The 12480-nt window shown below is 31.7% G+C and overlaps 1 protein-coding gene across 1 annotated transcript in view; it reads left to right on the forward strand.

The window, feature by feature from the left end:
• Positions 1-12236, forward strand: part of LOC116777282 (potassium voltage-gated channel protein Shaker) — a 123420-nt gene extending 111184 nt beyond the window's left edge. Inside the window, exons 9-11 of the mRNA XM_061526020.1 lie at positions 1690-1913; positions 2051-2369; positions 5382-12236. Of these exons, the coding sequence (XP_061382004.1) occupies positions 1690-1913; positions 2051-2362 (536 nt within the window). The 3' untranslated portion in view covers positions 2363-2369; positions 5382-12236. The remainder of the gene's footprint in view (positions 1-1689; positions 1914-2050; positions 2370-5381) is intronic.
• The last annotated feature ends 244 nt before the right edge of the window (positions 12237-12480 follow it).

A 12480-nucleotide genomic window follows, 5' to 3' on the forward strand; every position in this document is an offset into this window, starting at 1 on the left:
TTAACACAACTTATTGTACTTAGATAGACTTCAGCGTCTTTGTTCTGCTAAAACTTGATATCATCAAAACTTAAACGATAGATCGAACGAAGTTTCTCCCGCCCGGAGAACAATTCTAAGTTTTATTACATTTTTGCGATGCTAAGAAATGTAGGTGAAAGTACACGGGATCAGAGTGTGTTTATCTCCAACTATTGTTAAATACGGTAACAAGAATACATTGGGGTTGGATGAGAAGCATATTCGATTAATTAATTTTGTTACAAAAGATGACGAGCTTATTATCACGCGTCTTTAGAATGTTACTATTAAATAAGTATGATAGTTTGAATCATCGCTTTTTAAACACTAATATTTAGAATTCATGAAATCTATGGTTGGTTTAATATATAAATTGTTTACATTTTTTTAATGTAATAACATTCCATTACAAATAAACAATAGAAAAAAAAAAACAATTTTTTTTTCTATTCAATTCTTAGGTATCAAAGTTGCAATTTCAACAAAGAAACCTTTTCAGAACCAATCTGATAACTGATAATCAGAAAATATTACTACTGCAAAATAAACCCTACATTCAATACCTATCTGACACATTTCGTTTTATATTTATTTTAAAATGAATAGCTTAGCGAAACACAAAGTAAGTTATGATACCTTTGTTTGCTTTTTGTGGTTGTCTTTTTTTGTTTTTATTTATTTTTAATTTAAGTAGATGTTATTCTTAATGAGGACGTTTTTTGATTGCTTATCGTACTAATTTAGTTTCACAGATATTTAATACCTTAGCTGCTGGAGTGATTTTATCGGTTTTTACATTCGATTGAATTTATTGTGACTTAAATAGAAGTCTCTTATTGATGAATTGAAAACTCTATTAATATTTTTAATATCACCATTTTTTTTTTATACATCTCCCAAAAATCAACAAATTTAAAATTTATTTTTGTTAATATCTGAGTTTATTTATAATTAAATTAAAGCTTTTATTTTTTAATTTTAATTCCATTTCTTAGACAGCTAGTGATTTTAAACGATCCAATTGCATGAAGGCTTTGTCATGAACTGAAGCTCAGAATTAACAACAATATTACCTTGTTCAGTCCGCACAATAGTTGTATAGTTTAGGCATGTTAACAGAACAGTAACCCATTGTCTCAATTAATAGGTAAATGATATGTTATGTACATAATGTACAATAATGTTCACCCATAATGTACATAATGTACAATAATGTTCAACCAATTAGCTTCATTAACATTAATAGTTTGATAACAGCTTATTACTTAACTCATGACTAATTCAATATTGAATAAAAGATAAAAACTGTAATAGTTGTAATATCGAGGTTGAATTTATTTCTTCTTCTTTTGACATGAATTAAAATTAATTTTAATTTATTTCATGTTTGAATTAACAATTTTTATAATTTTTATGTTCTTCGACATTATTCTTTCAAGTGGGTAGGTCAACACGTAAACGCCCTAGTAACTATAACCCGATAGAAACCTTGTATTCTTTTACAATGAAATAGTTCGGTTAGATTTTTAAAGCTTCTCTCCTATTATATTTGCTAATTGTATATTTAAAATAAGAGTGTAGTGTGCTAGCAACTAACAATAACGGGTTAGCTTGATAATAGCTTCAAGCACTTCAACGTGGTATAAATTGTTAAATTTTTTAATACAGTTTCAGGTGCGATCAAAAACTCCTCAGTGAGTGATGACTCGTCTTCGGAATTGATGGAGCTTGAAGATGCAGCTTTACTCGCTGACCCTCAACTTGAGAATAACATCCGTCGTCTGCGCGAAGAAGAGCGTCTTCTACTGGAACAACAGGCCGCCATGGAGGCTACAGGCAACACCGACGACATTGCAGCTCTGGAACATCAGGATCTTCTACGTCTTAACCACGTACGTGTTCCGTATGAAGCTTTAATATTCATATTTTTTTAGGACCACATCCATATCAAAGCAAATATCTTAATAACAACAAATAAAAGGAAAAAAAAATATTTAATTCATTAAAATCTATTACCCTTCAAAACCAGCTTAAACAGCAAGAGCTGCAGAGGCAGCTGGTTATTCTCGCTCAGCGTCAGGCACGTGCCAATGCCAATGCCAATGCCAATGCCAATGCCAACGCTAGCTCCAGCCTGTTGGCGATCGAGGGACCGAGGGATCGTTCCACAGAAGACACCGATCGCAGCGAACGCCAGCGTGCCTGCCGCAGCGATCTGAATGAGCGTAGTGACCGCCTAGAGCGATCTGATCGCGGGGAACTTCGTCGACGTACATGCAACGTGCGTGTAAATGCTCTCCACGTCGCGTCCTGTGCGGAGGCGTTGGAGACGGACGTCTGACCAATGGGTAGGTCTTAGATACCTTTACTTAGTCTTTATAACGGTGGTTCTACGTACATTTGTCCATGTTATTGTAACTTTAAAACGTTCCATTTGATTATATCAATAATGTTTATTTAAATATGCCACTTATATAACAATTTCTTTGTTCTCACTATTTTGTATATCGTAACCAGCTAAATATGAAATTAGAGGATTCATTTGAAATTAAGACATGCATTATAAAGCTATTACATATTAAAATATGTTTGTATCATAATTTTTTTGTGCATATTTAATATTTAAGACGTAAAAAAATAACTAATATGTTATAAAAGAAATGCGGTAACTTAGGTCAAAATGACGATAAATCTCAGGGCTATTTGTACGGATAAATAACAAAATCTAATAACAAGATAACAAATAAAGTTAAAATAATAATAATATAATAATAAGTTATTAATATTGCTTTCATATTATCCTCAACAACAAGACTACATTCGACACATAAGCAATTACAAAACAATACTGTGTAAAGAAAATATTTAAAAAATTACCTAAATCTTTGGTCATCGAATATAAATTCGGATACAGTTAAGTTTTAAATTTTAGAAAAATTATTTTGGTGAAATAGCTTTAAACAATAAGAATATTGGATTTTTAGTTTGTATGAAAGGGAGCAAAAGACTTATACTTGTGAATCAAGCCCCAACAACAATGATTCATGCATTGGTATACCTATGTAATAAAATTAACACGTCATGAATGGCAGGAAAATCGATCGGGGCATGTGACGTCACACTTTCGCTAAGTTCGCCTGACCCCAAAACATTCTCGTGTCTGCCCTCGAACTAGATCGCTGAAAATTCTACATATAATAACCGCTGTCTATATATCACAATATGTGCTACTCGAATTTTTATTTATTGTATTAATTCTTATTAATTAGTAATTTAATGTTTCATATAATACTGAAGTTTAATAGATTTTATTTACTGGGCTTAAAAGTACCTTTATCTTTGTTAAGCAGTACGGCGGCGGCGGAATATAAAAAGCTGCAATGCGCCTATTATGTCACTTGTATATAAACAAGAAAAAAAAACGATTATATTGTCTTGATAATTTCGAATTATTATATATATAATTGTTATTATATATTTACATTCATTGTATATAAAGCTTTTCATTTCATTTAGATAACATGAATGTAGTGTATTGATTACTTTGATATTTTGAAGCCCAGTTTGAAGTCCAAAAAAAAAGAAAAAAGTCATTTTTATTTTATAATAACAATATTATATTATAGCTGTCACAGACTTAATCTGATTATTTATTCTGATTTGACTAAGCAATTAATAATTTAGCGTCTATCAAACATTTCAATTTCAGTACGTAATTAAGTTATATACCTACTTGACATTAATCCATTTTTCATTTCTTCAGTCACCTTTGTAGAAATACATCAAACACCGGGATAGAATTGAATTGTAAGTTAGACATTACAAAACGTACTACTAGCATGAGTTAATTAGGCAAGCGTTCTTATAAAAAGTCGTTGGATTTAACGACTTTTTAACAGAATGTGGGTCTTAGAATAGGATCCCGCTAGCCGTGTTTGTACGTGATTGTATGTACTGTTTTGTGTTTTCAGGCATGCGGTGATACCACCTCGTCCATACCGATCCCCTGGCTTTAGTTTGTTTTATCGAAATTTTATATTCAATGACGTATACCGTGAAAACGTCTATATACTCGATCTATAGGTAACAGTCTAGTGATATTATTATTTCTTTAAAAAACGTTTATTATTTAATATAAGTAAGTGGTAAGCGTTTCCAATAGACATTTTCACGCTATTACAATTTCTGAACCCCCGACGGAATATCATGTGAGAATTCAGACACTAGCCCATACATTATCGACTCATACATTAGGTACGTGTCATTCATTTGTGTCATAAGTCATATCGTCGGGGGTTAATGAATATCCGTCAAAATATTCCCCAATTCTATTTGTTTCCTGTTGTATTTAATTAAATGTTTATTCTAATGTAACCAAATGTATTCCCCAAAATCTTCGCACACAAGTTAATTACCTGCTCCGTACACTTTGAATCTTATTATATTAATTTTAAGGGATTGGTTTTTGTTTAAGACTTGTGGAAATTTTTCTCGCAGGAAAGAGATTCTTACTTTATTATCTGTAAACAAAAGTAGTTGATATGGTTATATCGTATTCTTATTTACTAGGGTGTCAAAATTCGCATGAATTCTCGATTATCCTTAGAGTATCGTCAGTTTACACTCAAAGTAATCATTATAACGCATTTTATTCGTCCAATATTATATTCCATACATATTGTGAGTAGACTCGTAGTCCATTCTTAATTCCTACAAAACAAGTGTAAACTAGCTGCTCTCGGATCGAGAATAATAAAAACAATTGGCATAATTATGTATTATTGTATGGTTAACTGATGTGCAGTTCTGTCGACATGACAGCATGGCTTTGTGACGATCCCTTTCCATAGCGAATGTTGTGTTCTCTGTTATGTTTCTAGTTGTTAAATATATGTTCCTTACACTGTCAATATACTTATAATATACGAATTTTAACAAACTATTTGTTTGAAGGAACTGGTAAATATGATTCATCCCAACAAATCCATTACAGATTCGTTATCTTTCATTTGGAAAACTAATTAAAGTTTAACAAATAGATATAAATATTCCTTAAATTTTATTTCCTATTGATTTTAATGCTCAAAAATAGCAATGACATATAAATTTGTTAAGATTAAAGCAAACTAATTTTCTGACATAAGCTGTAAGCGTTTTCGGTAAGTTTTGGACTACACAAATTTTACCAGTTAATTTTAATAGTCACTGAAATGGGCCATTGATGTAAATTTCACTTAATTTTTAAAATTACAACATCGTTTTATATATACGTACACAAAAACAGTAGGCACACTGACATTAAAGAAACATTATTAATTATATTATATAGTGGTTTTATAATATCTATTATAACATTTCAGGGACGGCGAGGCGTGAGGATAGCGCGCACTTAGTATGGCGCGGTCGTCTGCCCGCACGCTCGCCGCCCGCCTGTCACGTGTGAGCCGCACGCACGCCTCCCACGTTCCCGGTGTTGATAGTATTATGGACTATTAATAGTTGCTTCATTACGTGCAAACTTACGGTTACAGCAAATTAGAATTCCAGTTTTTAAAGAACCTCTTTATGAAATCTTTGAATACGCTTATAACTTCTACATGAAAACGCATAGACGCTACTGTAAATAAACCGAGACGGCTTTTATCCCCGCTTCACACACTTTAACGATGATTCAACACACATGTATTATAAATAAAAGCAATTGAGATAAATATATCAACTGAATACGTAAACCAAATCTAGACATGGACAAAACAAAACACAGATAAAGGGTAATTACATCTAGACTTTTCAAAATAAAGGTGCCATAACAAGTAACATATGATATTTGGTCAAAATTATAATAATAATGCACCAAGCTGACCGTGACGTAGATAATCTACATATTTTTAGATGATTGGACATGGAAATCTGATTCCGGCTATAACTGCGGTGAATGAAACACTTCGGGGTTAAGGGTTCAGTCTACAGATAGATACGATATTATCCAAGCATAAAAACAGCAACAATAGATAAAAGACTCTCGCAAAAACACCACTCAACCGCTGTTTTATGAAAACAATACTTAAGGATATTTAAATTGTGCTCTTTAAGCTTGGATTCCATCGTTTAGAACTGGATAACCGTTTTAGGACCTCAGTCAAAGTGTATTACGTAACAGGAATGGCCATGAAATCCGATGTATGTGATTTCGACGATAATTTTAACGAGGTTGTGATTAAGATATATCAACCTCGTGCAGTAAAGGTAGATGTAAGTTTATGTTATATGTTGTGAAATATCCATTTGTATAATTAGGCAATATGACACGACCGCGATCCCGAACCTTCCTAGTCTTGTGACAGCCTCGGCTACACTCAGCTAATATGGTTAGTAATATATACTCAATTCATTTACATGAGCCGGTATCATTCGTGGTTTTTAATGTATATTTAAAGGGCTTTATTCAATAAGTGTACTATACGGAAGGTTGTGAAGAATTGAAAGTGAGCGACGGGGTTTTGTTTAATATCTTCTTGAGACCATAATTAAAAATAAGACGTTGATTAGGTACGGCCGCTTCCTTTTTGGAAGCTTCCAGTACAACACTGTTGTTGAGGCAGTCGCTGAGTGTTCACTGAAAATGGGACAGTTATATTGAATAACTTTTAATATTACAAACATATCCAACAAGACGTGATTTTATTACTAAATGTGTTTATTGTTGAACTATTTCTTAAGATCGCTATTCTTATTTCAATCTTCTTTATTAGACCCACGAGATTCTTGTCTTCTTGTCAATTATTCTATGTCTCTCAGTGGGTTTATGAAAGTTGAAGCTCAAATTCCGTATGCTGGCCTTTGATCAATTGCATGGTTTCCCAACTGAGGGCATACTATAACCTTTTGTCCGGTGTTTTTCAAAAACCACCTCTTTAGATTCACCATGAATCCCTTTCATCCATTTACAAAACCTGGTAAAATGGTTCATTCATAAAAAGTAGGGCCGCTTATTCTGTACCCAAAAATATAGATAGTCGTAAATTCGATAAAATTATCGTAGTTAACATTGACATAATTTGTATCATATCATTAATACACATTTCATAGCGTTTATACATAATTAATAATAAAAGACATGAATATTTACTCATTAGATTAGTTTAGTTTTAGCGGAAACATAGATAAGTACAGTCGTAGAGGTTCATCGTTCTATGGTATTTTATTCCGTCATAATAACTAACAAAGCAACTGTAATCGTGAACAATAGGTACGAGGTAATCAAGCACACAAAACTTCACAGACCGAAATCTTCATAGACGCAAAATGTGATTAATTTAAGAAAAATTGTTCTTGACAAGTCCTTTATGACCTACAAAGATACAATCTAATAATTTTGAGAAAGTATTTCATAGACTAAAACAACAGAACGCTGCCACTAACACAGATTAAATGAAATCCAGATGAACAAACGCGAAATTTATGTTTATATCGATGTTAGGAAATAAGCAATTTACCCACTGTATACTTAATTATAACATAGGTCTATGTTCTCGATGTAATAGATGCTTAATACTGTCACTTGCCTAACTACTAATTACGGGATGGTCGTGGTAACCTTCAATTGTTCTGCCAACTTGCTGTATCGTTTACTATTTCAAGTATTTGCAGAATTAGATCTGTAGCGTATATTTGTACGGGTACATAATCGTATTTAATTATAATTCGATGGTTATATTCATAGTATTTGTAGATGAAGTTTGCTCCGTCGCAGCTTCATAGACAGTGACAGTTAATAAATTCAAAGAGCGTTCTAATCAGGTCCCATGAGATCAGGGCGTTCTATAAACAGCATTGGTGATAGTGGTGTGGGGATAGTATGATGCAAAATTTACATATCTAAGAGCAATATAAAGTTTTAGGACTAGTTCAAGGGGTCTGTCAATTCGTCCTATTTTGAAATAACCACACATATCTCCAGTTAATGACAATATTAATGAATGTCAAGTTAAGAATCTGTTATACGATTGAAAAGATGTTTTATTGGGTATTATTGACACAATTTGCTGGTGCGGCAGTTTTTTTGGACATCGGAAATTGTAATTCTGGTTCATTACACAGGATTTGAAGCAAAAAAATATAAAAATTATATTTGATGTGTTTGCCGGACCTCTGTCATGTTTTAAACCTGTTGGTAGCCAAAAATTTCTGATGGCAGATATAACTTGCGATGACGTAAAAGGAAGACCTATTACCAGTCACTTGACTAGTAAAATACAATCGTGTGATTGAAAGATTTGAAAACTATATTTGATGAAATGTCGAATGTTAATGTTTTACCATCTATCGAAGTTTGGCAGACACCACTATTTGCAATCACCACAAGCAGTGTCCGAGGCTGTTTCAAACCTTCTTAGATGTGTCAACTGTCAATGTTATTTATAGATTATAAATGTTAAATAATATAAGAAATTCAGCATCACGGGTCCATGAGACTTGGTAATGTGAGGGTTCAGGTCGCCGTTGCCATTATTTAATATTATTTGGTAAATCAACCTTAAATTGGGTACAACCTTGTTATATTTGAAACGCAATTGGATCCTTAATTAAGGAACACTGTTGATAAATTTCACGAGCTTAGCTTTATTCCGCATAGGTTATGGTTTTTTCTCATTGTAAAAATCTTCATCGTTGTTAAAAAAAAAAAATAATCGATTGGCTAAATATGGATGATAATTAATTTGTGAATTACTCGTGTAGGCCAAAATTGCAGGGAGGATAATTTTGGGCGAGCTATTATTTCTCTCAGTATTAATAGTTGATATACGATGTGAATCAATGGAATGATGAATGGATAAGCTTGGTGAAACATGGACCCGGTGCGACCAAAAAAATCTGTCTTATTAAAATATTACTTTGTAGTTTTGCTCATGTATTTATCTGTATTAGTGTTAGACAAATCTATTGCAGTAAAATATTAAATATTGTTTGAGTACGGAAGTGGCGGAAGCTGCACTCGTTATGCCCATATTGTTTTAAGTATTATTATTTTTTGTGGTCACATAGTTTGGCAGGTTATAAAACATTCGTTTACCCACTTACTTTTTTGTTGTTAAATACACATTAATTTCGAAATACCTTACACTATATATGTATTATAGATTAAGATATGGTAAAAAAGATGGTACTTAAATTTTTGGAAGGGGGCTACAGCATACAATAAAAGTGAAGGCTATATTATTCATATACAATATACATAACATATTAATTGTAAAAGATTTCACTAAGCGGTGACATAGATTTAATTTATTAATATACTTATTACAGTTTCGAACAATATGTAGTTAGGAAACCGCATAGATTTCGTTAATGAAATCCACTTTTTAATTTACTCAAAACGATTTTGTGGTTTGGGCAGTGTTTGGTAAAGATTTTCAACGGTTGCAGAATAAGAAGCTCTCGAGGCGGAATATATGTAACTTAACCGCATGTATTTATTGTATTCGGTCATTTTATCTGTAAATTTTACTTATTTTAAGATGTATAAATAAGGTGTATCCGCAGACCTTTTAGAAACTTGCGGAAAATATAAAAATTTATTTTAGGTTAAAATTACGCTTGTGTTATTTTTTTGTTGCGTTTGAGGTTGTGACGGTTGCATGAATTCTAAATCTCTCATGGGACTCACATTCTTTACTTTGTCACTTTAAGATATTATTATTGAGGCTTTGACGCGTGTGTTGACGCTTTAACGATGCAAACGAGGCAACGCTGAGGGTTATAATTGAATTTTATTTTTTCTATTTACAGTTGGCTATGGATACAGGCAACAAACAATTTCCTTAGATATAATTTTCAATATTTCACTTGCCCCTCTCCGTCCAGAATGAAGCGTGTTCATATTATATCGGGAATAACAAAAAAAAAAACTGTAATTAACCTAGCTTTGAATATAACCTCTAAATTTTAAATGATTTTATTACTTTAAAATATATTCAAAATTTGTATTCTGTGTTCCGGTCCTGATATAAAATACGTGAGTATTCTATATCGCTTAGTAACATAATATTTATTATACAATGAAATAAAATATTTTTTAATATGAAATAACTTAAGTTTTCGATATGTATTTATATAAAAATTTAATGAATAACGGCGTTTTGCTAAATCTTTGCTGATAAGAGCTTATATTATATGGTTTCAATATTTGGATCGCATTCACGTAAGATAATATAAAAATTTTCTAGTACTAATTACTTAACCTCTAACAATACATTAAAATTATATAAGGATTTTTAATATTAAGAGCTTTTCGATTAGTATACTTACCAATGATGATATCTTATGAAGTAATCTGAATATTTCGCGATAATTTATTATATTTAATGTCCATCCAGTATTATTAGATAAATAGGTATAATAGTCAAAGCCATTGCCTAGCTGCTATAGCATTTTAAAATATAAGTTCAATAATTGGCCAGGAATATGTTAAGTACGATTTTGTGCTCAAATCTGAGTCCCATACGAAATAAGATGCTTATGCCATGTTTGTATTTACAAAATTACTAAGGCAACATCGTTCCTACTAGAGTTTTGGAATTCATATAAACGTGCGACCTTTGTGTGAACTCAAAATAAAAATGTGGTACTCTGAGAGATTTTTAACTGATTTAATCTTGATACTGAAGAACAATGACGACCTACCACCGAGCGCGATTAAATTTATCATTAATAAATTAATTGAAAATATCTCGTTTTAGAGTACTTTACATTTTTTATTTTTATTTTATTAAAGAGCCGGCTACAGACGATCGACTTTAAAGACTTCCGCCACGAGGTTGAAAGAACCACCTGTACACATTTTAACCTGTTGATGGCTTATTAATTAAGCTTTATAGTAATGAAACCCCGCGCAGTATAATGTTATTATTAGGTAAATGTAAGATTTTCAATGCATTTGACGTACTAGAAATAACACTCTTGAATGTCTCTGTCTTTTAGAAGACCCTCATTTATATAGTTACAATCTGCAGACGTACTTATTCAACCCGGTACGGTCGTCTGCGGTCTGCTTTATCGCAGTTGTATTTTTCGTTGCAATTTTGCTCGTTCCAATGAATTGATGTTTATGTGGTACGGTGAGGTTGATTTATAACATGATAAAATCGTGTGCCAATAAGAATTAAACTAAATATTTTTTCGGAAAATTAATTATATTACAAAACTAGTAGAAAGATTCGTTAAGGCCAGTAAATTTGCGTTAAGATCTTATAGACATGAACTCCTCGGGAATGTACCAGATAATCATTATTCAGATAACAAGCAAGATCACACTAAAATTATATAACGCTACCATAAATTAGACAGTTAAGGACCGAAATATTTAATGTATTAGCCATTATATAAGAGAAAAAGGTTCGAAAAGGTAACAAGTAACAATGTATGTACAGTTTAATCATATGTATATTTGATGTAATGCGTTGGTAGTTTACATTACAGTTCCAACTATAGATATCACGATGTTTAAACGTATAAAAATCACGCAATGTACATTATACAATACACACTGACACTGGGTGTGTTTATTGAACTGTCGTGTAAAGAAATGCACATTTTATTAAAGCAAAAACTTAGCAACGCGACTGTCAGTGTCTGAAATAGAAATTTAAAACTGTTTAGCGTCTCATTTATGTTATCTGTGCTAATGAGTTGACACTGTATCTTTTGAAAAATATCTTAGATTTATATGTTTTGTAATAACTTTTTTTTTGTTGACTTGAAAAAGACTTTATTGTTACTTAAATACACCGTTTGTTTATTTTAGAAAACACAGGACAGGTAAGACCTATTTCATTAGTGACTTTTTCGCTGCTAAGTTTATGTTTTAATAAGTAAACAGTTCGTATTCAGTTATATTTGTAAACTAGAGCTCCAGCATACAACTAAACAAAATCAATATTCAGAACAGTGTCTTCAAAGATTAATACGATAGGACATAATAGACGAAAATAAAAACATTTACCACTTTTTGGATTTCTAAAAATAATTTTACCTAGCATCCAGCTCCTCGAAATGTATGTTGGTCTCTAATTTATAACTATATTATTAAAATAATATCATTGCGTGATTAATGCTTTTCTTATATTTCTGTTAACAGTACTACGCTATGAGAATTGTGTTACTTCGTGTCCTTATGATTTGTAAAAGGAATGTATAAATGATTCAATAAATTAAAATTGATGTTTGATTTCTATTCTCCGCAAAAACAAGACACTTTTCTTAGTTGTCATGATGTGACAACCAGAGAATATTAAAAAAAAAATTAATAAAATGTAAACAAACATATACCGATTTATTAATAACCGGTAAAGGTCCGCATTAAATTAAAATTTAATGTGGGCACTAATGTAGGGCGTTGAGAAATGTTTAATAGTATGATTGATATGGTAGTTTATTATGTTACAGAATGTCTTAATTAAA

Source organism: Danaus plexippus, chromosome Z (assembly GCF_018135715.1).
Source record: "Danaus plexippus chromosome Z, MEX_DaPlex, whole genome shotgun sequence".
Classification (NCBI taxonomy): domain Eukaryota; kingdom Metazoa; phylum Arthropoda; class Insecta; order Lepidoptera; family Nymphalidae; genus Danaus; species Danaus plexippus.